At 32.2% G+C, this 27,459-nt stretch overlaps 2 protein-coding genes and 1 pseudogene across 5 annotated transcripts; 1 reads left to right on the forward strand and 2 right to left on the reverse strand.

Annotated features, from left to right (window-relative positions):
- On the reverse strand, positions 1-23,191 carry LOC143204859 (potassium/sodium hyperpolarization-activated cyclic nucleotide-gated channel 3). Of its 3 annotated transcripts, XM_076417735.1 has the most exons (10): positions 20,552-20,786; positions 20,295-20,487; positions 20,108-20,129; positions 19,996-20,053; positions 19,784-19,943; positions 19,506-19,731; positions 13,804-14,023; positions 8,204-8,417; positions 5,298-5,506; positions 1-256 (listed from the first exon to the last, which is right to left on the reverse strand). In XM_076417735.1, exons 1-10 carry the CDS (start codon positions 20,704-20,706, stop codon positions 76-78), a joined length of 1,638 nt encoding a protein of 545 aa, XP_076273850.1. In that variant the 5' UTR covers positions 20,707-20,786; the 3' UTR covers positions 1-75. The 3 variants fall into 3 exon arrangements, with proteins under 3 accessions (XP_076273850.1, XP_076273851.1, XP_076273849.1); XM_076417736.1 differs by lacking the exon at positions 20,552-20,786 and adding an exon at positions 23,051-23,191 and having other exon boundaries at positions 19,996-20,129; positions 20,295-20,519; XM_076417734.1 differs by having other exon boundaries at positions 19,996-20,129.
- LOC143204861 (uncharacterized) lies at positions 22,847-24,808 on the forward strand. Its single transcript, XM_076417737.1, has 6 exons — positions 22,847-23,035; positions 23,092-23,794; positions 23,853-23,898; positions 23,960-24,162; positions 24,323-24,482; positions 24,591-24,808. Exons 1-6 carry the CDS (start codon positions 22,928-22,930, stop codon positions 24,781-24,783), a joined length of 1,413 nt encoding a protein of 470 aa, XP_076273852.1. The 5' UTR covers positions 22,847-22,927; the 3' UTR covers positions 24,784-24,808.
- Positions 24,792-27,289, reverse strand: LOC143204863 (uncharacterized; annotated as a pseudogene). The gene is made up of 8 exons (XR_013007690.1): positions 26,772-27,289; positions 26,507-26,627; positions 26,383-26,447; positions 25,944-26,151; positions 25,729-25,877; positions 25,538-25,672; positions 25,213-25,484; positions 24,792-25,133 (listed from the first exon to the last, which is right to left on the reverse strand). The product of XR_013007690.1 is annotated as an uncharacterized LOC143204863 (transcript).
- Positions 27,290-27,459: the final 170 nt, after the last annotated feature.

The following is a 27,459-nucleotide window of genomic DNA, read 5'->3' on the forward strand; positions in this document are numbered from 1 at the left end:
TAAAATATATGTTTATATTAATGCAGAAAATATAAAGAAATACAAAATCACAAATTCAACTGACAATAAATAAAATCAATTTTCAAAATATCTAGTTCGGATCCGCGGTCTTTCGAGTATCTTTCCACTTTTCAATTCAGAAAATAAATCAACAGCTTGGGTAGTCGCGACCTCTTCGATTTTGTTGAATTCCTCGGTTCTCTGGTCCACTTTTTTCGTAAAGACCTTCATGTCCACTTTATCAGGCACCAAATTTCTATGTAAAATGTTAATTCAAATATTTGAACGATACGGGGATTGCTATTTACATTTCCGACATTTACATCAAATGTTACGAGACAGCTTCGTTAAGCATAATCTCCTTCAGAATATTTTGTAATTTTAACGCGATTTATGCTGTTTAGAGTAACTTAAATTAATCTCGGACAAACAACAAAATTACTTCGTAAACAAAATAGTGTATCGATAAACTTATTTCTTTGTACCGCTATTCTACAGGATTCTACATGAAGATCGTACAAGATCAGTTGCTATATTAGAACATATCGATGCTGTACATATTGTGATAAAGAAAGATTGTCATGTGATATAGCGTATATTGAGGTATTCTTGGATATTATTATGATGAGCATCACTAAGGTATTGCATGATGATTTAGCTCGAAAAAGATTAGTACGCAACTAAAACACTGACTGCTGTCGATTGGTGCCAAACAGTAAACGACTGTATGTTAGCCAAAACTTCCAATGCCAGTCAAACCTAACAAAATTATTCACAGAAAAATACATATAGAAGAAAATGGTTGCTTCTTCCTTCAGCATTAATGGTCACGTATAGTCTATCCAAAGTATATCATCAAGATGTGTAACGTTTCGCCAATTGCAGTTTGTAAATTCGTTTTAATACCAATTAATACTCTGGTTGAAAATGTCGAGGCCAAATAGATAGTCAGTCAGAAACAGATTACGTCTCTAACCAATAATTTCGAAAATAAATGAGGTAAGGGGTGTAGTCTTACCAGTAAAATGCGTTAGAGAGGTACTATAGACACCATTAAATATTAGGCTGCTGGAATTTTTAATGTAAATATTTTTATTGTGTTGAAGCTGCACTGAATATTAATATGGTCACTATAACTGAAATATCCAAAATTAAAGAGAAACGATATAATTTTTGAATTCATCAAAAAGAAAGTATTCAGTTAAGTCGCAATCTCAAATCTAACTGTTATTATGGAAAGTACCCATAGAAAACTTAGGGATATGCAGTTCATTGAGGAATATAAGTCATCACTTGTGCATAGACATAGGTATTTCAATATCGAATATTATGCCTCCCTTACCAAGACGCAAATAAGAAGAGAGTGAAGAAAATAAAGGTTAATGGAAAAGATAAAAATTAGAATAACATTTAATTAGGTTTTGTAAATCATAATATTTTTTAATAAGTCACTGCAGATATATTGTTCTTCATGCTAGAAACAAAAAGATCCCAACAAGTAGTCGGCAAAGGCTGTAATTAAGGATTGGCTTGCAAAACATATTAAGATTTGAAATACCACATTAAAGAATGAATTATTTCAAATTGTCATTTGGTAAATATAAATGAAAAATTTAATTGTGTTTTATGTAATTTACTTTTTCATAAATACACCTGACAATAGGTACACAATAGATATATCCCCAGAGTGTAAAGTCTTCCTCTCTATCACTACATATTCAATCACATCGAATTGTTATGGGATGTGGCAAAGAATTATTACAGTATATATGTAGGCAAAGAAAGATATACAGGCAAGAAATATTTGGATATGGAAAGCAATACACTCTCCACAATAACACCTTTCGGTTTGGATGAACTCTATCAGATACACAAAAGAATGCATTGACAAATGGCAGAATTGTAAACTAGTGTTAGATTGGAAATTAACAGCCTAGTTATTGGCTTGAATAGTAGCTCGGAATGTATCAGTAAGTGAATGAAACTTTTTGGATGTGGACAATACTAAGACAGAGTGAAGAGAATGAAAATAACTAAAGGTGAGTATATACTTAATACAGGACAACTGTAGAAATTAGTTTTGTAGAGTGTTAAAGATTTATGTGCATAAATATGTGTCTAATTCAGAACATATATAAGTATTTGGTTAAATTTACGATGAGAAAATGAATACTAACTGGCAAATGCAATTTTATCAAGTAAAATGTACACAGGTACTAAGAAAGAAACTAAGAAGAAATACAGTGATATCAGAATGATTTGACAGGAAAACACAGCAAAGAAGGAAGCAATAACTAAACATAAAAAGTAAAAATGTTTTCTAACGAAAATAAACTAAAACCTATAAACTATCGTAGCTGTTTAATTAACTGTGACATTAGATGTGCTGTAATGTTAAAATATGTTATATTTTATAATATTGTTGTTTCATTATTTTATTTATATTGGAATATTCGATGCTAAAATAAACTGAAATGCGTAAAATGTTAACGTTAAAAGCGGCAACATTGCACCGTTTTAACGTCATAAATTGAGATGATGTGAGTTCACTGCTACTTTGGATAAACTATAGTAAATGTAGCGTTGAAGCAACGTAATGCGATAAATTATGAATGGTATGCGACCATTGAATATTTCGCAGCACAACAGTAACAAGAGCTCACACATCGCCTCAAATAATGGCATTTTAGTAATTCAAAATATGAAACTGATATATCGCACACTCTTGACTTGGCAGCCAGTGATCTTTTTGCAATTAATTACAACGCATGGAAAAATGTATTGGGTATCTCAGAAAATATATTGAAAAACAATAAAATTATTTTTGATCTTCAATATTTGTTATTTCATTGTAAGTCAAAAACATAAATAGCAACCCGCGTACTAAATTTATTGCTCTTTTGTCCCTAACAAAATTTTAGCACATTACACATTTTTCATTCCAACTTTTAATAGAAATACATTTTTAGCTTCTATATTTTTTTATATTCATAGAAACATCGCAAAGAGACAGCTGTTTAAAAAAAAATAAGAGAGCTAACTTACCTAAGAAAACAAAGAAAAAAAAGATCAATAATTTAAGTTTTTATTTTACTAATGGATAATATTCTTCTTCATTTTTCAGAACTTGAATCAATGTCTTCGGCAGTATGTCATATAGGCTTTTAATAATCAATAATCTTCATCTAAATTTCTCCAATCATCTGCATTTTTAGTTGCTCAACATTGTTTATGTAACATTTGAGTGCACAGCTCGTGCTATCTTATCCCAATTATTTTGAAAAATATTCGTATAGCAATTTAAATGTTGTATATTGTATTTTAAAAAACCTTTAACGAGTTTCATAGTATGAACAGCAGCATTGTCTTGTTGAAAAATACAATTCTGACCGGTATGTTTTGTTCCATATTTTACTAACTGTTCGTCTATTAGTTTAACATAAATTATACTATTAATTTTTCCAGAAATGAATTTGATAATATGAATTGATGAATAGAAATATTTCCATCAAGCCATCCAAATCGAATTTATTTTCGACCGAAAATATTACATAACGTCACTTTTTCCATGAAATATGTTCTTCGACAAATTGAAACTGTGTTTTTCACTTAAAGGTGGTTTCTGTAAAACCTTATTTCCACCTAAATATACAGAATCATGTAAGAGAAGTTGAGCATTTCTTATATTTGTTTTTACACCAACTGCAGATGCGTTTGTGGCCTTTGGCCGGCCTCCTCGATTTTTAAATAATTTTTTGAGACACGGTACTCACAGAACAAAAACAACACGTATTAATTTTTTCAGATCAACTGCAGACTGTATGTGTGCTGCAATTTTGTCGCATCATTCGGCTGATACGATTTATGCGGTATCCATAAGAAAACAATAACGGTCTCTTTGTGAGGTTTACATGAATACCTAATATCTATAATCTATAATGAACACTCTAATAGTAGGTTATAAAAACTACACATTTATTTTTAAGTATGTATAGAACAAATGTTTATTGTGCTAAAGTGCTGTCGTAAATATATAAGGTGCTTGCATGTATATTGATCAACTATCTATATTAATGAAAATTCAAGGTATTAATATAAAAAATTGTTAGACAACTTAACCTATCTATTAAATGTCATGGCTCGGATATCTCTCTGCACTCTTCTACAACAATTTTCCATTTAGTATGAATGATATTTGCTGCCGATGTAAATAAAATTATGGTGATGCTGCCCCATCATATATCAATTGTCGGTTTTGGTTTCAACGATTTAAGTATTGATTTTGATATCAGTAAAAAGTACGTCCCGAAAGATCAGAAAAGTTTGAAGATAATTGCGGGACTTATTTTGTCAAACAATTGATAAAAAAAGAATGCCTAACACACTAATTAGCGTCGCAAGGCTAATGCCTAACACTAATGCGTGACTGACGATAAAAAAGTGGATCTACTATGACAATCCCAAGTGAAAAAAGTCATGGGTTAAAATGTTAAATATTATATTGTTTTCAGTCATGTCAACCTCTTGGTTTAGTGACTTATTATTTAGTGACTACAGCTTAACTGGGCTCCGAACCATGGTCCTCGGCATTAAGCCTACCGACTGGCGAGTGACTAACTTTAGAAATCATCCCAGAAGACGTTCGGTTTTACCCAGCCTGGTTACTGGCGTAACTGCGATCACTTCCTTGTCTGATTTTATATTTACATATTGCCTAGGACAGTCACAAATATTAAACAATCGCAAACATAAATTTACGACCATGCCCTAGCAGGGTTCGAACCCGCGAAGAGTAAGAGGACCGTCCTGTCGCCTTTACCACTGCGCCACCAAGCCGGCAAGTCATGGGTTAGTTCAGACAAACTATCCACATAGAACCATCCTAATCGAAATATTCATAGCCGTAACATTTTGCTGTTTCTATGATGACTCAGCAAGATGTATATTACGAGCTGCTTAATGTGGATATTTAACGACGTCAATTGAACAAACTAAATGATAGGTTGTTGTTAAAAAGACCTGAAATAGCGAGTACCAGACACAAAATCAACCCCTTGTACATCCAGCCTACTCACCAGATTTAGTGTCTTCTGATTACCATTTGTTCAGACCGATGTATCATGGCTGAAGAAGTGCGAAAATGGATTGATACTTGGATCCAACCAAGATTTCTTTCATAAATCACAAGTGAAAAAAATATCAGAATACATGCAAACGCCAAATATAATATAATCTGTAATACACCAAATCTATAATAATATAAGAGTTCAATAGAAATATTTGCTAGGCCTAATTACCGAAATTCCTTTACTGAAATTACGTATACTTCAGTTGTTTCAGTTGCAACGTAGGAATATGAATGTGTTATCTCATTGATTAGTTTAAACAGTCCTTCCAGTCCTATATCGTCGCCATCTTTCAAATGGGTAATCTCGACTTCGGTGGCATTCAGAACGGCAACCGTTCCGTAATTAATGAAAAATATGTTATCTATAGGGTCATTTCTCTGTGAATAAATACAATAAATTAAAACACAAATTCAGGTTGAAAACAACAAACTAGTTAGAGAAAACAAAATTTTAATAGAGTGAAGAATATTGTTAGATAGACCCAACTTCATAGATCCATTCAACGGGATACGTTATTTAGAAACATGATTACGGATTTGGCACATGCGTGCATGAGACTTCACTTATCTTAGTAGGAACAGAGAACCTTTTGATTTTTGACGCATGTATTTATACAACTGGGAAGTCCAGGGCACGTTTGAAAAAGGTGAATAAATATGAAAATGCTCGAAATTAAATAAAAACAATTTTGTTTTTTCTTTGATTTCGATGATCTAATCTGACAATCTACGCGCGCGATAACTTTCTTAACTTCGGTGATCCTTTGTGGTAGTGACATTTCAAATTGTGTTCTCTTTTTTTTGTTGTTTTTTTGTGATAATGACACTTTACTGCTAAGTTCGCGAGAATGTTTCTTACTTTGATTAATTACAATTTACTTTACTGCTAAGTGAGCGAAAACTTTTCTCACTTTGATTAATTACAATTTACGATGCCGAGGAGAAGACGACCTGACCTAGTTCGTCGCAGTCAATCAAATGTGCGAAGAGCTACCTCACGTGCTAACCGCACTGATGAACAGAGAGAGACAGATCAATGAAATAGTCGTATTGCATTAGAGAGTGACAATGAAGTAGGCTTAGAATGCAACGAGTTCGTGAACATCAAACCCAACAACAGCGAGCACAACATAAAGAAATTGAGTGATTCCGCAGACACAGTACTCATGTGATCCTAGAATGAGCTGCAATCCACTATGATGCGGCAATAGATTATTGTGCCGACAAATCGGTAACAGTTGGGGAAATGACAATAATTTGTAAATATTGTAAGGCGTTAAAATACAGTGTTGGATTATGTTCTGCTGGAGGTAAATTAAATTTGCCACAATTGGCCTCACCACCAGATCCTTAAAGCTCTTTAGTTTCTGGGATTGGAAATGATTCTAAGCAGTTCTTGGCCAACATTCAGAAATATAACAGCTGTTTCCAGATGACATCATTTGGCGCTACACATATTATACAGGACAACTTCATGCCCACTTTCCCACAATTGACCTAAAATTGCATACAGTAGTTGCCAAACACGTGATACATGTACCTTGGAGTTTTCAACTACAATTCACCCTGTATGGTTGACGGCAAGTGTTCCAAGTGATATCCAAGAGACCTGATTGCTGAAACCAAAACGGGAAAAGATGGATTCCCATTGTATCGTTGGCGATTATTTGCGGACAATGGGCGATCGATAGTTGTGAAGATAAGAGGACAAAATTTTGATGTAGACAATCGTTGAATCGTGCCGTACTCGCCAATATTATCCAAAGCTTTTGAGACATCATTGTGGAATATTGTAACTACATATAATACGTAAATATGTTAAGAAAGGTAGCGATATGGCCGTCTTCGCTGTAACCAATGCAAATGACGAAATGTCACAGTACGAGATGGGTCGCTATGTAAGTAGTAACGAAGCTATTTGGCGTATATTTTCATGCGATCCGTGAAAGACACCCTACAATAGTACATTTGGCAGTCCATTTAGATAATGGTCAGGAGGAATAAAGTCAAGGATTCGGGATTGTCGAGGATCTCAATACGACCATTCAGAATTTTCTTCCGGGACAGTTGGTTTGCTTCAAATCAGTCGACACCGTTATGAACCAGGACGACGTAGTCAACTATCCCACGGAGTTTTTAAATTCACTGGAATTGCCTGGATTACCACCTCACAATTTGAAGTTAAAAGTGGGATCAGTTGTCATCATGCTGCGTAACATTAATCAACTGCACTGTGCAATGGAGCAAGACTGGCTGTGAAAAAGCTGATGAATAACGTCATTGAGGCAACAATCATAAAGGGAAAATACAAAGGAGAGCATGTCTTGATCCCGCATATACCGATGATTCCAACCGATTTACCATTCGATTTTAAACGTTTATAATTTGTAATTTACGTCTGGTCTTTGCGATGCTCATAAATAAATTTCAAGGCCAGTCGTTGGAAGTTTGCAGAATTATAGGTCGCGTATTCGCGCGTCGGAAAACCGTCATCTTTGTTTATTTACGCACCACAAAACAAAACAAAAAAATATGGTTTATCAGAAAGCTTTAAATTGATTAACAAGCTGGAAAACTACTTTAGGAAAACCCTGTTTTTAAGTATGAAACATCATGTGTAATTAATCGAAAATAATAATAAAAATTCACTCATACCGAGCATTTTTTTAGTAATTACTTTGATGGATTATTAGATAATTTATTTATCGATTGAGGCAGTACGAAGTCTGCCGGGTCAGTTGCATTTGATAAATATTTGATTATCTTTAGTACTACTTTTAGTATAATTGTGTATTATTTCTTTCATACCCTTAACAATTTATTATTTGAACAGTAAGAATAACTTTCTTCTCGAAAAGAACGTACATACCGAACGTTAGAAAAAGGTAGACATTGAATTTTATTCTATTCAATATTGTGCGCCCTGTAATTGGAACCAAAATCATTTTTCTAAGTAACGTATCATCCACGCCCCTTATAAGTTCAAGGTAGTACAAACAGTTATGCTGGTACCATTAATGTTTTAGTTCTAAGAATATTTAACGAGATATTTTACAAAACAAAATATATTATTACCAGTATTAGTGCTTTGTTTGTTGTGAACACCATTTGTTTGCTTTTAGAAATGATGGTTGACACAGTGCTCTTGGGGAGATATTTGAAAATGGTTACCTTGGAGATTAAACCTCTTGCAACAAACAATTGTAACTCTTGTCTCAAATATTGTGACAAGGCGTTATATATAGCCCTTTCATTAAAGTAATGATATTGATATTTATACCTATAATACCTGTAATATAACAACATGGTTTTATATAAAATCTGTGAATAAAATATTTCTTATTAAATCTAAAATCTTACCACAATCACGATCTACCATAACAATGGTAATGAGCAATAATATAAAATAATATATTCGGAAAAATTGAAACCTTGCATTCATTAGTATTAGTTATATTAACCAGAACAAAAGAGTTCATTATAATTATTAGGTAATTTTATTAAGTATATTTTTATCAACGATATCTATTGGTGAAAATGCCAATTACTAAATGTAGTATTACTGAGTTTTTCAGTGTATGGAATCGCTACTCATGAATGAAAAGCCCACAGTTCCTGAAAGAATGGTCAAAGGCATCTACGTGATCATTCACCTATCTAGACTATTTACTGCTGTAATAAATCTTTTTGTGAATATTGACGTTAACTTCCCCCGTCAGTTTGCCTTCGATAATTCGCTGAATTGCATTATTTTCATCTAAATTCCCATGGTATAGAATTTATGGATTGGTTTCTTAAATGTATTGAAATAATTATTACCCCAAGGCCTTTCTCACAATAACAGTCCTTTTCAAGTAGTTAAAATGACCTGTTGCACGAAGAGTTCTTCTAGCGTCAGATCGTGAGCATGATCGTGTCCAATTCAAACACTTTTAACAGATTTTGTGTTCTTGTGATTGATAAAGTGCGGTATGAAGAATATTATACAGAGTGGAACTTTAATGACATTTAATTGTGTAGAAAGCGTTCACTACAATTAACGTGTTGATCGCCTAAAAGAAAGTAAGATTTAAATTTGAACTTGAAAGGAGGTAGTATATTCAGCGTCTTAGGAATATATCTTAGCTAAAGGTTTAACGTGTCGTGTTGTTGTCAACCTTTCTTTCTTTAAGCATGTCACCTCAGATGTTATTCAAACATAGAAAAATACATTTTTGAACTTTACTCCGATTGATCGACTTGCCTACGCCGATTTGCGGTAGCCCATCCAACTCCTAATATTTCAATATGCATAAAAATATCACCCCACCCTCCTTCTCTAATTTGCCATATCGATAACGCGTTATTTAACTAGTGGATGGAAAAGTATATTTTACTCGCACCGAATTCTTCAATGCTTGGCAACTTCTCCCAGATATTTCTTAAAATTATTATTATTTACTTAAAATGTTTGTACATGGTGCCGATATTATACAGTGTGCTGTCCACCTATCTAACCTATATAACCTCAGAAGAATGAAGAACTTCAGAGTATGAAGAACGTAGGAATAAAGATATGTGAGCGTATAAAAGAAGCTATACTAGAAGAATATTCAAAGATCAACATCGACAAATCGAATTTTCTCTACCTTCTAGTTTCATCCAATTCTTAGATAATCAGAGCAAGAACTTCGATGGCGAAATAGATCCATAAATCTTGCTATATTAGATTTTCTTTCAGAGTCAGATATTTATGATAACATTTTTACAGGAAGTATTCCCCCAATATCAATTTTCGAAAATGCAAAATGCAACAAGTATATCCGGTTTAGGACCTGAGTAACCAAAAGCTGTTTATATGGAAGTTGCTGAATCCAAATCAGTAGCCCGTATTTTTTTAATTGATTCTAGCCTTCAAAATATTTAATGAATTAATTATTTTACTATTGTTGGCCATTAACCGACAGTTATTGAATTAAAAAATATAAATCAGAAATGCACAGAGGCTGAATTGATTCTTTTATACTGTTTGGGATTTGATTTTCGCTATATCTTGGTGTACCCACTCTACTTACTCGTTTTGTTTTGTTGAAAAATCAAAATGTAAATGCAGAAAATATATTTGGAGGAGCTTTCGAGCTACGATATTATGGTAATTTTGTAGAAAATTGTCGACTGCGTCCTTGTAATACGGTAATTTGTGGTTAAAAAAAAAGTTGTGAGAAACTTCCTGAAACGATGCCGATGCTGCTGCTTCATTAGGCGTGAAACGTTTTCTAAAATTTGCGTGTGTCATCAATTTTCAAATATCAGGTCCAAAAAATATTCTTTCTTTGATTTTTATTGAAACAATTGACTAATAACGTGTAATATATTTCATTAGTAAATCCATTAATATTTCTAAATTAAGTATTAATAATTTATTTCTCAAGCTTTAATTCACCACAATTTCTTATTGGTCTTGGCCAGAATTATAATCATTGTGTCGTAGCATTTTTAGTTTGCACTGCGTGAAAAATCGAAATGCATGGTTTTTATTTCAATATGGAGTACACCGCTTTCAAAATGTACTTAGTAATATCTATGAATATAACAGGTCAATTGAAAAATCCACGGCCTGACACATAGATGGCGCTACTAGAACTAAATCCATATGATTTTTATTTAGCGCTACCGCTCAAAAAATGTGTATATAAATTTGACAGTCGGATCATTACTTTGTGAATTATAGCATTTTGAGTGAAGCAAGTTTTGTTATTGTGAAAAGCACGGATAAAAAGGAATTTCGCGTGTTGATAAAATATTGCTTTTTGAAGGGAAAAAATACAGTTGAAGCAAAAACTTGGCTGGATGCCGAGTTTCTGAACACTTCTCCAGGAAAATCAACCATCAAGGATTGGTATGCTAAGTTTAGACATGGTGAAATGAGCACCGAAGGCGGTGAACACAGTGACGCCCAAAAGAGATTGTTACCGACGAAAACATTTAAAAAATCCACAAAAAGATTTTGAATGACCCTAAATTGAAATTCATTGAAATAGCAGGCACTGTAAAGATATCAAATGAACGTGTACATCATATCATTCACGAATATTTGGGTATGAGAAAGCTCTGTGCAAAGTGGTTACCGCGCGAGCTCACTTTTGACCAAAAACAACGACGAGTTGATGATTCGGAACAGTGTTTGAAGATGATCAAGCATAATAAAGCCGAGTTTTTTCGTCGATATGTGACAATGGATGAAACATGGCTCCATCATTTCACTCCAAAGTCCAATGGATAGTCATCCGAGTGGACTGCACACGATGAACCCACTCCAAAGCGTAGGAAAGCGCAACAGTCAGCTGGCAAGGTTATGGCATCTGTATTTTGGGATGCACATGGAATAATTTTCATTGACTACCTTGAAAAAGGAAAAACCATCAATAGCGACTATTACATAGCGTTATTAGACTGTTTGATATACAAAATCGCCGAAAAAACGGCCGCATCTGCAGAAAAAGTAAGTGCTGCTTCACCAAGACAATGCACCGTGTCACAAGTCAGTGAAAACGATGGAAAAAACCCATCCATTCACCGTATTCTCCAGATCTGGTCGTCAGCGACTATTTCCTGTTCTCAGATCTCAAAAGAATGCTCGCTGGGAAAACATTTTCGGCGAGTGAAGAGGTGATCGCCAAAACTGAGGCCTATTTTGAAGCAAAGGACAAATCGTACTACAAAAATGGTATGGAAAAGTTGGAGGGTGGCTATAATCAGTGTATCACCCTTGAAGGGAATTATATTGAATAAAAAGAAATTCACAAAAAAATATGTGTTTTACTATGACAGGCTGGGGACCTTTCAATTGACCTATTACGCCATTCATTTTAATCATATGATATATTCATTACATTAAATAAACCTTTTTATTATTAGAGAAACACATATAGTTTCATCAAACACATTCTTTTTTGTAAAACGGTAAAATCGCATGAATTCTATTTGTGTATATAGTGACTTGGGTTTTGGGGTAAATATGTCTCTATTCCTGCAACCGTGATGTGAACTCTTGTTTGCAACTTCTTGTTTCGATATATTTATATCGCAAATCAAATAGTTCACTTTACGAAATTAAATGTTTTTCTTCCATGACAAAAACGCTTTCATTCCTCACCGATAATAAAGACAAAGTTTTTAAGGCCTTTTTTGCACTTGTATCTGGATTAGTTAGATAATTGGCGATGGATCACTGTCCGTGCATGGAACAAGCTTCAACACTGACGATACATCCGGATATTTATACTGTATTATTTTTTACATTTATACCAAGAAAAAGTAGCATCTATAATCTGTTCAAAGTTATTTTGTACATACGTCATTTAAATTTGTGACATCAAAACTAAGCAATGTTGTCGCATCAACTCTGAGTTTTAGTTCACTTTGACTTTGACATACAACAAAATTCTAATCTAAATAAAATAATTGAACAAAAATATTATCAAATATAATTTATTTTAACATTATAGTACATCTAAAAGCTACCGTTAATTATGCAGCCACAATAGTTTATAGGTTAGAGTTATAACCTCTGATCACTATTGGTTTCAAGAATTTTGCATACGTCTGACAACCAGACGACTTTGACAGGGTAATTCGTTTACGTGTTCGAACTAATCAGACAGCATTGTGTCTCTTTCTAACTAGAATAAAATGAGAAAGAAAATATTGTCTGTTTCTAAATCGAATTTACAAATTGCGGCAAGCAATTCATTAACCATCTTGATGATGTACGTACAAAAACTTTGAATAGACTATACATGATTTTTCTGTTATCTCCATAATGTTGGCACAGAAAATGGAAAGTATACATTTTCACCAAGTGACCACTTGTTCAACTTGTTTAACACCCACAATCACATCACAAAAACAAGTTCCAAATGGCAAAGCACCATGCCACCATGCACGAAGTCGAAAACTAGAACCTATCTTGACACACGTATTGAAGATCCGAGTTCAGGGCATCTAGTCACATTAAGAATCATTCTCGTCTACGCGGGTCCAAAATTTTACACGAATTTGTAAACTTGTGTGATTTTTTTAGGGTTTTTATTTGGCAAAGAGTTGGTCCAAATGTACTTCCATGTGGTGCACTCTAACTCAATTTCATTCTTGACCAGATTTCCTTCTCTATCTGTCTCTGTCAAAATCGGGTTATTAAATTATAGCCTGGTGTTTTCTTTAGATTAATGTCAATTTTTGTATTAAGGGTTATAGAATATTTGTATATATATAGAGGAAGAATTGACGCAACCAAAAAACGGTGGCCCAAAATAGAGAGACAATGTTCCAGGTGAGCAAACGATCGAATATCACTACCAGGATTCTGAATCGATCGATGCAGAGATATGATCATAATTGACAATTATGTAATTGACACGAGAGCATAAGCGTTTGTGACAGAAATGGATGGCTGATGACTTTGAAGGGTAGTTGTGGAACCCGGTAGAAGAAAACTATTTCGATAATCTATTCATAGCTCCCTAAGTCGTTCTCGCAGGTTGGTGAGCTTATCGTATGCAGTAATTATCATTTATATCAATTTATCAATTGTATCAGAGTATCAAACGGTAAAAACAAAATAATTGATGAACCCGTATATTAATCATTTTGTTTAAGGTGTCTTAACTACTAATAACGAATAGTTTGAAACTTACTCCAAGAGCATCGTTCTAAATCCAGAGGGTATGTTTTTTTGGACGATAAAAGTCTCCAGTTGCGATAAGTATTCTTCGTATTTACTTTCTGACATCGACCGTATAGTTAAAATACGGAGAAGTATGGCGATAACGAAAAGGCTCCATAATCTTCCAACTATCATGACAATTATTATAACAACTAAATCAATCGGGTTCTCTGGGCGAGTTAAAGACTCTCCTGAAATTGAAATTCTCATTTTACAACGTAGAGCAAAAGTCTCGCTACCATTTTGATTGCCTATAAGTTTGCTCAAAGAAAAGATAAATAATTTTGGTTTTCATTAAAAGTTACTTGGTCTTAAGTACATTTTTTTCGTTATGATTGAAACATTTTATTGACTAAATGGTGACCACGATTCGCTATGGTACTTTCGCCTCTTTTTAAGACATTTTTTATGACATTCTGCAACATTTGAGGCTGGATTTCTTCAATTTCATGACGAATATTGTCTTTAAGGTGTTGAATCGTGGAATTTTACTAATCGATACTTTTCTGATTCTACGAACTTTTGATTTAAAAAAAAACATAAAAAAAGTTTGATGTTAAATTCAGAGATCTGGCTGGCCATGCTAAATCGCCACTTGGCCAAATCAATCTTCGTAGAAAAACATTATTCAATAATTGAATTGTTGAACGAGCTGTGTGTAATGTAGCCCCATCTTGCTGAAACCACGTGTTTAGAAAATTTCGAATCATGTCTTGGTACCGTTCATCAGTAACAGTAACTGCAACTCCTTGGTCATTTTCAAAAAAATAGGGACCAATGATGTTTCCAGTATGAATACCACACCATACAGTTGTTTTTAGTGGATTTAATGGTGTTTTATGAATTAATTGAGGATTCTGTATTCTCCAAAACCGACTGTTCTGTTTATTGAAGTGGCCACTGAGAAGAAAATGGGTTTCTTCGCTCATTATCAATTTAGACGAGAAATTTTCAATTTCACCAGACAGCCTTAGGATTGCATTACTGTACTCAACTCCTTGATCGGGATCTCTCGGTAGCAATTTTTGAAGTATTTGAATTTTGTACGGGAACATTTTTCAAATCAGTTTTCAAAATGCGCCTTAACCTGCATGCAGAAATGTGTAACTGGGAACCACGTCTCCGAATTGATCTTTCTGGAGACTCTGCAACACTATCGCGCACCAGAGCCACATTTTCAGCGTTACGAGACGTCCGTTGTCTTCCAGAACGAGGCCTGTCTGCTGTCGTAGCGTACTGTCGAAAATTCGCATGTAAACGATAATGTGGTTTTGTGAGGCATTGGACGATTAGAATATTTTTAACGCAATTTCCGCTGAGTGACAATAATGGAACGATTATTTTCTATCAATATTGTCACTCTTTCTGCCATTCTTGTGGTATATATTTATCCATAATAAAATTTGGACTTCTACACAACACAGTCTTAAAAGCGAAACTGAGCTAAACTTCACATAAACAAGATGGCACGCAATCAAAATGGTAGCGGGACTTTTGCTCCACCTGTTATTATATCCATCGGTGGCGTAGCGTAGTGCGGGTCGGCGCTTTTATGGGGCGGCAAGATTTTAATAAATAATAATAATAATATCTAATACATTCTCGACCCATCTATGAATTGAATCAATTGAAATGAGCGCGACATTTTTATTTACATTATCTATCACAAAATGGGGAATCCCCTTTCTTTAAATTAACATATAATAATAACAAATTGCTCATTGTAGGGTGTTCGAAAGAGAGCATCAAACTTCTATTTTGGGATTTTTTGCCCCTCAATTATAAAGTGGATTTTGTGTGACTTGGTATCAAAATTTTTATATCGATATCCACATATTTAGTATTCTTTTATATTTTCATTTTTTATATATATTTATTTATGTTCATAATTTTCTCGGAGGACGACATCCCTAGTCTGTCTATTTTTTATTTTTATTTATTTTTACAGGTTGGAGTATACTTCTCCCGTTTCTACCGTTCTGCATTTTACCTTCTGGACTGAAAATTACTTACAAAAATATAAGACAATGTATATTTCATCCCACTAATGGCCACTGATACAAATTAATGGGATCATAACATCAGTATGTGATTGAAGATGATAAATGGATGGCGCATCATCACGATAGATCTATTAATCAATACGAAGTAACAATTTTCGACAGATTCTTTTAAAAAATTCAGCATTCAGGATCCATTGGAATGTGTCAATATCTTCTTCATATATTTTATCCACGTTTTGATGATACTGCTGGTCAAAATCTACCTTCAAGTTCTTGATCTTGATTGAATCAATATGTATCAGAAAGTCAAGAGATTCAGAGCCGTCAAACTGTATTGGCTGCGTGTGCTACGCAAGAATTCATCGCGTCTGCGAGGGTTGATTTTATAGAAACACAATTTGAGATTCCTAATATTTCGAATGTTCCTGAAGTGCTCATCCACGAAGTTCTCCACTATGTAGACAGAACAGAACACCCAAACTGATATTAACAAAACCAATGAATAATCGTACGTGCTTTCTGATCCAATGGACAAATGGACGTGGATAAAAAAATCAAGAACAACAAATTATTCCATCATCCGTTATTTGTAAACTTTTAAATACTCACAAGTTTTATAATCCTACTTGGACACAGGCGCAAACATGCTAGCAAGTCGGAAATAATCGCTAACGGCCCGTATAAAAATATGTAAGAGAAATAAAAAATAAAATCGACCACAAATCAAAGAAAATATAGAAATAAAAATGAACATGAAATCAAAATCTAGGCAAAGAATTTAAATAAATGTCGAGTCACAGAAATTGTGCTATTGTCCATTATGTCGAGAAAAAATACGGCGTACATATAAACTAAATACACATACAAGTGTGGATTGAGTATACAATTTGTAAGTTTTGGTTTATACATAGCCTACAACAGCTACGAGAGTGACATATTTACATGTAATTTACATTAATTTACATGAGTTTCTCTTCTAATCTTCTAATTATTGCATATTGATAATTGATATCGATACTGATAGTGATTATGGATTTCTCTTGATATTTTAGTCTGATTCATGATTTTCAAATTCAACTTCAACAATCGTGTCTTTTCTATTTCTTCTTCTCCTTCTTATTCTTCTTCCCGTCAGCTATTTCTTCAGTGAAATTAGATGAATTCTCGTTAGCAGTAATCCGGCATTATGTGGTTACGGAGAAAGTTGTAAACAACGCTTTGGAACGATGCTCATGCTGCGGCTTCATCAGGCGTTAAACATACTGCAAACTTTGCGTCAGCCATTAGTTTTCCAAAATCACGTCCGACAAATATATCCGTTCTTTGATTTTTACTTATGACAGTTTTGCTGACCATTTGGTTTGCTTGACAGATTTCTTAACAAGACCAAGTTCAATGTGAAGAGGTGACAATAAAATATCTTATAGGTTCACAAGTGGTAGAAGACATGTTTTATTGTGCTGACTCATAATGGGTACTATTTGGTCACACTTTTCTCACATAGTAGTGATCAATTTTAAGACTGTCCCACAGATACAAAAAATAGCAAAAGTTCGTGAGTCCAGATCGCATACCAACCATATACCAATAACCTATAATATATTTCATTAGTAAATTAATCTCCAAATTGAAAACAATTAATTTGTTTTTCAACCTTTAGGTTGCCACAAAAGTTCCTTTATCTCGACATAAATTGCGAATTGTAGCAACTTTTGTTATTGTGAAAAAAATGGATAAAAAGGAATTTCGCGTGTGGATAAAATATTGCTTTTTGAAGGGAAAAAATACAGTTGAAGCAAAAACTTGTTTTGATGCCGGGTTTCCAGACACTGCCCTATAAAAATCAACCATCAAGGATTGATATGCTAAATTTAGACATGGTGAAATGAGTACGGAAGACGGTGAACGCAGTGGACACCCAAAAGAGTTTTTTACCGACGAAAACATTTAAAAAATCCACAAAATAATTTTGAATGACCGTAAATTCAAATTGAATGAAATAGCAGATATTCTAAAGATATCAACTGAACGTGTACATTATATCATTCACAAATATTTGGGTATAAGAAAGCTCTAGGCAAAGTTGGTGTCGCGCGAGCTGACTTTTGACCAAAAACAACAACGAGTTGATGATTCGGAGCAGTGTTTCAAGATGATAAAGCGTAATAAACGCGAATTTTTGCGTCGATATGTAACAATGTATGAAACATGGCTGCATCATTTCACTCCGAAGTTCAATCGACAGTCATCCGAGTGGACTGCTAACGATGAACCCGCTCCAAAGCGCGTGAAAATGCAACAGTCGGCTGGCAAGATTATGGCGTCCGTATTTTGGAATGCGCATGGAATAATTTTCATTGACTACCTTGAAAAAGGAAGGACTATCAACAGCGACTATTACATAGCGTTATTGGACCATTTGAAGTATAAAATCGCCGAAAACGGCCGCATTTGAAGAAAAAGAAAGTGCTGCTTCCCCAAGATAATGCAACGTGTCACAAGTCAATGAAGACGATGGCAAAATTCATGAATTGGGCTTCGAATTCTCCGTATTCTCCAGATCTGTTTCTGATCTGATTCTGTTCTCAGATCTCAAAAGAATGCTCGCTCGGAAGAAATTTTCGTCGAATGAAGAAGTGATCGCCGAAACTGAGGCTTATTTTGAAGTAAAGCAAAAATCGGACTACAAAAATAGTATCGAAAATTTGGAGGGTCACTATAATCTGTGTATTCACCCTTGGAGAGAATTATGTTTAAAAAAATTATGATCTGTAAAAAATTATGTGGAATAAAAAAACTAATTTTGCCAATAAAATGTGTTTTACTTACTTTTCAATTTGCCTGTTAGAAATGGCCCCAAGACACTACCTTGTGGAACTTCTGCCCAAATAGGTTTAAGCGTTGAGAATGTCATTCTACATTTTGATTCAATTAATAATACAAATCACCCAATTCACATTGCGAAATTAAAAACATTTCTTGCAACTATGCATATGACAAATTGGTAAATGAATCACTTTCCGTACGTCGAGCTGGTTTCCACACTGATGGTTCGTCCGGATTTTCTTTGCATTTATACAGAACATTCATCCAGCATTCATTTACAGGATTTTTCTGTTCTTCCCATAATCTCGGCACAGAATATGAAAGGAACAATTTTTCACTGCGCGAATAAAGGTGTTACTCAGCAAAACCAGTATACTGCCATCTTTGACTGCATTTGTCATAATTCTTCTACGTTTATCGAATATATAACATCCACAACGTAACAAAAACACTTCGAATCACACAGGCTCCAAAGCACAAAAACAAGTTCCAAATAATGTTTAATGCCAAACTCAAAAACTAGAACCAATCTGGACATACGGATTGAAAATCCAAGCTCAGTGCATCAAATAAAGTTAGGAATCTACTCGGGTCCAAAAGTTGACCCTAATTCGTAAACAAGTGTTGTTTGTAACCTGTATAATACCAAATAATGATACCTGTTAACAAATAATGTTACTATTATTGTATATTATGGAATTTCAAATTTAAATACCTAAATAAGAGGTTGGAATAAGAACTTGCCTTCCGCCCCCGATAGCTGACGTCTATCCCACGCCACCGATATCCGATATTTATAAAAAATTTTAAAAATGCACCAGAAACATTTCATTCTACTACTTGCCTAATCCCCACATGTAACTTTCGATTAAAACCAAACAAGATATGTATACAATCATGTTATTATCATTATTTACAAGGCCTGCCTTGTGAATCCACACTAATTGACTCCCAAATTCGTTTTTATCATAAGCCAGGAATGGTAATAGATAAAATATACAAGTAAATATGTGCACCATGTAGATGCTTATCAAGGCCAAAAATATACATTGAATCACTTGATCAGAAAACTAAAATTAATTCCTATTTATCACTTAAGATAACAGCTTAGTAATTACTTACGCCATAATCCTGAAAAAATCTTTTAAAAGCATCACACAAGGTGGTCGTTCTGAAAAATATGGCCAAGTTGAGAAAATAAACTATTCGGCTTGAATTATTATCTAAATTGGGTATCCAGAGCGTAAGAAGAATATCAATGATAAAATACGTCCTTAAATATCTGCAATATAAAATAATTACTAAAACTATAAAATAATAACTTCATGTTTTACTTTTTCACAATATTCCACTGATTTATTTCTATAAATTTCGCCATATTTATCCTATATCCTGTGAAAAAGCATGTCACAACCCAAAATATTTCCAAACTAAATATTACCATACCAGCATATTTAAAAAAAGCATCCTAAAATTCCAATATAAATATTATACTAAGCTTGTTCTATAGTACTTCCAACAAAACGGCAAAAAAAATGATGCGGCAACATTGCAACTTGCTGGCGTCTTAAATTATAATGAGGTGTATTGGCTACTTTATTGCATAGACAATTTGTATATAAAATATACCTACATATCGGTCATCAGCAAATTTCGCACCAAAACTAATATTTAATGGTGCTGTAATAATTTCGAATGTTCCAATAATAATAAAAACCAAATCACGTAGCATTTGCATATCACTATATGGATGAATAATATAAAAATATTTGCTTCGGGCGTGTCTCCTTCTTTCAGCGCATATTTGGGATCGATTTCTGTAGTTGCTGTAATTGCAAATTCAATTACCCTGACAAATCTAAAAAATGTAGAAAGGTAAAATGTACAAACCGTTTACTAATTGCTGCATCAGGATTTGGCGACAAAAATCTTCTAATTTGTCTAATAAATCTCATACGAAAAGGGGCATTAGGTGGTAGCTTAGTTAAACCACCATCATCCAATGCCAAGTCGCAAACATGTTCAGCATATTTATGTTGAACCATCGCTTATTTCATAAATTTAATGACATTAAAATAAACGTCTTTTTTGTAATAACTGGTAACTACTAGCCTTTTTTGTTTAATAATATACAATGTTTAATAAAAAAATGTAAGCTATCTATAACTATACATTCAAATTCAGAAAATTAATTAATTCAATAATAATTGCTATTCAAGTAGGTGCACTATGCTTTTTACTAGTCTAAAGAAAATAATTATTTAGATTATCATATTTTCAATAATAATTTATTCAATTGTATATAACTTTTATGGTAGTTCAGAAAGGATTTTTTTACAGAAAAGTAAATTATCATATATAGCTAATTACCCATAAAGCATATGGTTATTAACGTTATTATTAGCGTTGGGAATTATCGACTGAAAACAGTCGAAACAGTCGATAGTCGCAAAACAGTCGAAAGAGTCGATAGTCAAAAAAATAACGACAGAGAATAGTAATTACTAGTGATGGGAACTATCGACTGTAATTGAATATCGACTGTTTCAGTTCACTGTCTTCAGTCGCTATTTTCGGTCCGACTGATTTTGTTACTCTTATTATCGACTGTTTCAGCCATGTACTTTTAGTTACTATTTTTAGTTCTACTAGTTTCATTCGACTGATTTTTAACGTTCTGGCTTTGTCGTTCCAGCCGCGACCTTGCCAAAAATGTACCCAATTTATGCTTATATATTAGAATTATGTGTAATATATATAATTTCATGATTTTTTTGGTAGTTTGCTTGTAAATAACAATATATTGTATATTAACAGAGCAGCATTTTGGAACGATATTTTTCAAGATTGTTATTGTAATAGGGTAAAAATATTAAAATTGTGAATGATAAAATAGTAAAATACTTTTAACTGTTTTCATGGCAATAATAGATACTAATTCGATTATTCCCTCGATTTTTGTTAATAAATAGATCCGTTCATTAATAAATAAAGCATTTAATAATAAAAGCTCTAGTAGTTAGTATATGTTAAATTTTTATTTAGAATTTATGATTATTGTACTTCTTTAGTTTTTAGTTTTTTTTTTAAGTTCTTTTGTATTGTCTATATTTATTATAGTATATTATTTAAAAATAGCGATTATCATATTAAAATACGAAAAACATTTGTAGGGTATTATTCCAGTTAAAAAGAAATTATTTAGATAGAATTTAGATATACGAACGGAGTAATAAGCGAGACGGAGATGTATATATTCGTTAACATTTAACTTTAAAATAGAAAATGAAAAAAGTAATTACTGAATACTATTAACTTACAATTAATAAAATCTATAAAAAGAAATGGAATTCTATGGAATGGAATAATACCCCACAAATGTTTTATAGTATTTTAATGCGTTAATTGCTATTTCTATATAATATACGATATTAAAAATAGACAATGCAATAGAACTTAACCTAAAAACTAAAGATGTACAATAACCATAAATACTATATAAAAATTAAACATATATATGACATAATTAAAAATGAAATGAAATGATATAAATGTTTTTTTTATTATTGAACGGAAATCGTTTTTAACAAAAATCGAGAGAGTAATGGAAATATTACCTATTAATGCCATAAAAGCAGTCAAAATATTTTACTACTTATCATTCCCAATTTTAATCTTTTTACCCTACTACATTAACAATCTTGAAAAATATCGTTCCAAAATTCTATAATATTAATATACAATATATTGTTATTTACAAGCAAATTACCAAAAAGCATAAAACTACATAACATATAAATCTATGTAAGAATAAATTGGATATATTTTGTCAAGGTCGCGGCTAGAACGACAGAGCCAGAACGTTAAAAATCAGTCGAAAGAAACTAGTAGAACCAAAAATAGTAACTGAAAGTACGACTGAAACAGTCGATAGTAAATAGTAACAAAATCAGTCGAAAATAGCGATTAAAAACAGTCGATTGAAACAGTCACTGGTAACAAATAAGTAGTAAAATCAGTCGAACCAAAGATAGCGACTGAAGCAGTCGATAGTAATAAGTAGTCAATTACTAAATAGTCGATAATTCTCAACACTAGTTATTATCCTTAAAAAGAGCTTTCTCCCCGAAATTTTAATGCATTCGACCTACTAGTAAATATTTATTCCAACTACAAATATCTCTAAATGTCAAGAACGTCAAATATTAGGTTAAATCTAGAAGATATACTGAAATAACACAAAAAACTGGAATATAGTTATAGTCCATGGAAGAAAATCAATTTTGTCGATTATGTTTAATACCATCTGCTGTTTACTTCTCTCTACTTAAAAATAATGGCAAGGAAATGTTACTTTCCCTCACGGGAATCGAGGTAAACAATACTTACCATACCTTATAAAATATACTTAATAACCAATTTGCCTCCAGCTTAACGATGAATCAAGTTCAAACGACACTTGTGCAAAATGTTGGTTAGATTTAAAATTAGCTTATCATATTCAGCAAGGATTTGTTGAAGCAGATAAAAAGTTCCAATTAGGAAACCAACATAGTCAAACAAAAGAAGAAATCAAATCGCCGAAACAAGAAGAGCCCATTGAGTCTGATGACAATAATGAAAATATCAACAATTATAGTAAAGAAGAAAATAAAATGGTTAAAAATGAGGAAATTGATATAACTGATGATGAAAAGGTGTACCCTGAAGTGATATATATTCAAACTGATGATGATCAGAATATTGAAAGTAGCTCAATATGTCCTATATGTGGAATAAATTATCAAGAAAATGAAGCTTTTTATCAACATGTGAACACACATTATAATAAGCCATTACATTGTGAAGAATGCTTATTACCAATACAAAATATATCTGCTTATAGAGATCACATTGAGTTAAAGCATCCAAATCAATTCAAAACCCCATACACATGTGATATGTGTCAATTATCATTCCGATATAAGCCTTTATATGATCTGCACATAGTAACAGTGCATCCTACAAAAACCACGAATAAAATCAGGAGACAAAAGGATGCTGATAAGCTTGAAAATAAAAATGAAAATTTGAAATGTGATGAGTGTAATAAAGTTTTAAGAGACAAGGCAACATTCAAGGCACACGTAAAAGGTATATATTTCAAGCAATCATTTTATAAGGTATATGATTAAGAGTATGAACATTTTAGGCCATATTAAAAAGCCTTGTCCAATTTGTGGTGTGAATATTACAATGTAAGTACTATAATCTGTAATACTAAAATCTGTATCCTTATGTCAAATGTTACCTTTTCAGATATAACTTAAGTAAACACGTATCACTTCATAAATCTGAGCCAGCAGTTTGTCATTTATGTGGAATTACATCTAAAAATTTTGAAAGCTTAAGAGGCCACATGTATTATACCCACTCCCAAAGAAGATTAAAATGTGAAGAATGTGGGAAAGAATTTAAAAAATTGTATTGTTATAAAATGCATATTAAAAAAGAACATACAGGTATATTTGCTTACTTATGCAGCACTTTATTTTAGCTGCTAAAACTTCATGAAATAATAAATATATATTATATCAATTTTATTTTTAATACTTGACCTATATGTATTAAATATATAAATTATATTAAATATGTAGTATTTATTAATAAGGACATTTTAAGGTGAGAGGAGCTTTACATGTGATACATGTGGAAAACGTTTCTTTACGAACTATGAATTAAACAATCACATAAGGTCAAGACATCTCAAACAAAGGCCCCATATATGTCAATTTTGTCAAAAGGGATTTGCAAGTAGATTTTCATTAAGAACTCATGAAAGGTAATCCAAATGTACTGTTTTTAAAAAAAAAAATTAATAAACTTAAGATTTTCTTTTTACTGAATAATATTGTGCCTGAAAATAAACAGTAGCTGTATTTTTTTATAGACAACATACAAATGAAGCGCCATATATCTGTGAAGTATGTGGAGAAGGATTTAGACAAAATGTGTCACTAAGAGCTCATAGAAAATCAAGACATAATATTATTGAAAGCAAAAATACACAATGCCCTGTTTGTGGTAAGATGTTCGTTAATGATTGGGCTTTAAGAAGTCATACAAGATCTGTACACGATTAATAAAACCCTTTTTAGTATAAGCACATATATTTGCTTTATTCATTATAATTGAGTCCTATAAATAAAAATTTTTTAACTTATAAAGGTTTTCACAGAAATTAGAACCAAGCAGTTTTTATAGCATAACATATATTAATAAATGCTATATAATATTATGTAATATAAGAATTCTAACAGAAAATATAAATTTTATTTTATATATATATCCTCTTTATAATTAATCTATATAAATATCATGGAATAAAACCTTTATCTACACAGTGTTTGACTAGAAAAGCTAATTTTTCATTTCTATCTTTTTGGAATTCTGGAAGTATCCAAACGTCCTCTAGTGGAACAGCATCTTCACCCTTAAACAATTGAACCAAATTTATACACATAGCTGATTTGATGTATATGTAAAAAACTTTGATTTAAATATAGACGAACCTCTAAAAAATCAATATCTGCGACCTCATCATCATTTAAGAGAGCCATTAAAGAACTCTCCAGTGCCATAACAACTCCAACTAATGCATGTTTCTGCATGCATTCTTGCAATTCATACAAAGTGATGAAGTTTTTTCCACCTCCGAGTTCTTCAATACGACTGCACAAAGATCGGTGATAATGTGCAACCAAATTATCCCACTCTTAACAACATATCAGATGGAACGCCTGAATATAAAAAGTGTATTAAGTCGTTTGTAAACGTTGAATATCTGAAAAATAATAATTTGATATATGATGTTAGTTAGTTGGTTGAAAGGCGCACCGAGCTAGTTGAAAATCTATCAACACAGCAACTAGTTTTCCTTCATTCATTTTACTAAGAAAATTTGGTAACCAGCAATCTCCTTCAGTTACACAAGAATATTTATTACCAACTCGACAAGCTTTGCACACATCCCTAAATATTAACTCATTAACAAAATCAATGTCATCCTTCCAAAACTAATAACTTACCCATATAAATCTCTTTTAAAGAAATTAGTTATTTTCTCAAAATACATTTCAGGTAATAAATTCTTTGTTGCTTTCTGGTAATGAGGACCCATAGAATTGTACATAAAATTTTTATACCAGCATTCAAATTTCTCAGAAAAATAACTTTCCTATAAGATTTGAATAACAAATATTCATTCCAAAATATAATTAATTTTATTGATATAATATCCTACCTCTAACTTGGCAGCTTTCTTAGCAAAATTTGGATCTGACTGTTTTAAAGCCAAAGATAAAGCATGGAATTTCGCTAATAATTCTAAAAAACTGCAAACTGTTCCAACGCTAAAACTTTCGTCTCTACCGCTAGCTTTAAAACCATCGTAACTCAAATCCTTCAAAGCAATGAAATCATGTTTACCATCAATCCAGCTATATAAATGCCTTTAAAATATTTTTTCAACTATTATTTAATTGCAAATCATTTTATATTAATTTATTGCAATAATTTAACAATTATGGAAAAACAATTCAAATTTTAATTCTTTTTAGATTTATTTTATCTCTCAAAATTAGATTCTAATTTTGAGAGATAATGCACTTAGGTGCATTCTAACTTAATAAAAATAACTATAAATGAGTATAACATATCATCATTAGAACAGTAATACTTACAATGGTACTTCATCAATTTCATCAGGAATTTTTGATTGTTTAAATTTCTTCATTTCAGGCCATATCTAGATAACAGTAATACAAAGTAATACAATGTAATAGTGATAATGACGCCCATTCTTACTTGCTCATAGAAATAAATTTCTGTTTTAAAGAAATCTACAGAACGGAAGGTCTTACGCCTGGCAATATTTTTTGGAAAATATTTAACAATCACAGGTATATAAACTTCTTCATGAGTGCCTCTATAAATGATGTTATAATAGAATACAAAAATATGTAAAAAAGCATATGTAATAAGTAAGAACTATTAGAAAGGCTTATATGTGTCTATGAAATTAAATTTTAAATTGAATATGAATAGATTTATTGCATTCCAATATACTTACTTCTGGTTTTTTCCGGATGCAGTTATCGAAAAACGGCAAATTGTACTTAAATAAGAATCGCCTTTCTTTGAACTGCTATCATTTAAAATAATTTTATAATCTGTGATTTCTTCCAAGGTACCTTCGGATAATATCATTTTATGAATACTATTCTCACATACTGTAGGATATATAATTGTTTGCAATTGATTTAAAGACATTATACTAAAAATACAATGTAAATAGTTTCAATTAAAATAAAGTGACTTTAAGTGGACTGTGGAAACGAAAAGTATTTTATATATTGAAGAATTAGACAAAAACGGACCGTTTGCAAATAACCACATCAGTGATCATAGAATAGGGAGGGGAGACGATTTAGATGATCATCTTAACTGCTTAACATTCAAATATCTCCAAGTTTTTTTATTTGTTATCTTAAATAAATATTTTAATATAAAACTATAATATATTATTATTATTTGTTCAATAGTAAACTTAGGGTTATGTTAACTTAACAAAACGGAATGAAAATAAGTTCGTTTGGTTGCATATTGTTCAGAAACTTTAATATAAACAGTATATTGAAAATAACTAATTGTGAAAAATGTACCTCTTTTAATATAAATGATCATAATAAAATTACTAAATTAAATTGACTCCGGCGATAGTATCACGTGATATGCGCCAATCGAATACCAAAGGAAAT

Source organism: Rhynchophorus ferrugineus, unplaced genomic scaffold, assembly GCF_030347505.1.
Source record: "Rhynchophorus ferrugineus isolate W39M unplaced genomic scaffold, kcgeb_rfMv2 rfM11, whole genome shotgun sequence".
Taxonomy (NCBI): domain Eukaryota; kingdom Metazoa; phylum Arthropoda; class Insecta; order Coleoptera; family Curculionidae; genus Rhynchophorus; species Rhynchophorus ferrugineus.

Coding starts and splice junctions, on each gene's coding strand:
- LOC143204859 (XM_076417734.1), bottom strand. CDS start 20,706: ATGGTTCAACATAAATATGCTGAACATGTTTGCGACTTGGCATTGGAT. Junction 14,024..19,505: donor AAGTTACATGTGGGGATTAG/GCAAGTAGTAGA, acceptor TTTCAATTTCAG/GAGAGTCTTTAACTCGCCCA. Junction 5,507..8,203: donor CAAACAAAGCACTAATACTG/GTAATAATATAT, acceptor ATTTATTCACAG/AGAAATGACCCTATAGATAA.
- LOC143204861 (XM_076417737.1), top strand. CDS start 22,928: ATGGAAGAAAATCAATTTTGTCGATTATGTTTAATACCATCTGCTGTT. Junction 23,795..23,852: donor ATTCAAGGCACACGTAAAAG/GTATATATTTCA, acceptor TGAACATTTTAG/GCCATATTAAAAAGCCTTGT. Junction 24,163..24,322: donor TATTAAAAAAGAACATACAG/GTATATTTGCTT, acceptor GGACATTTTAAG/GTGAGAGGAGCTTTACATGT.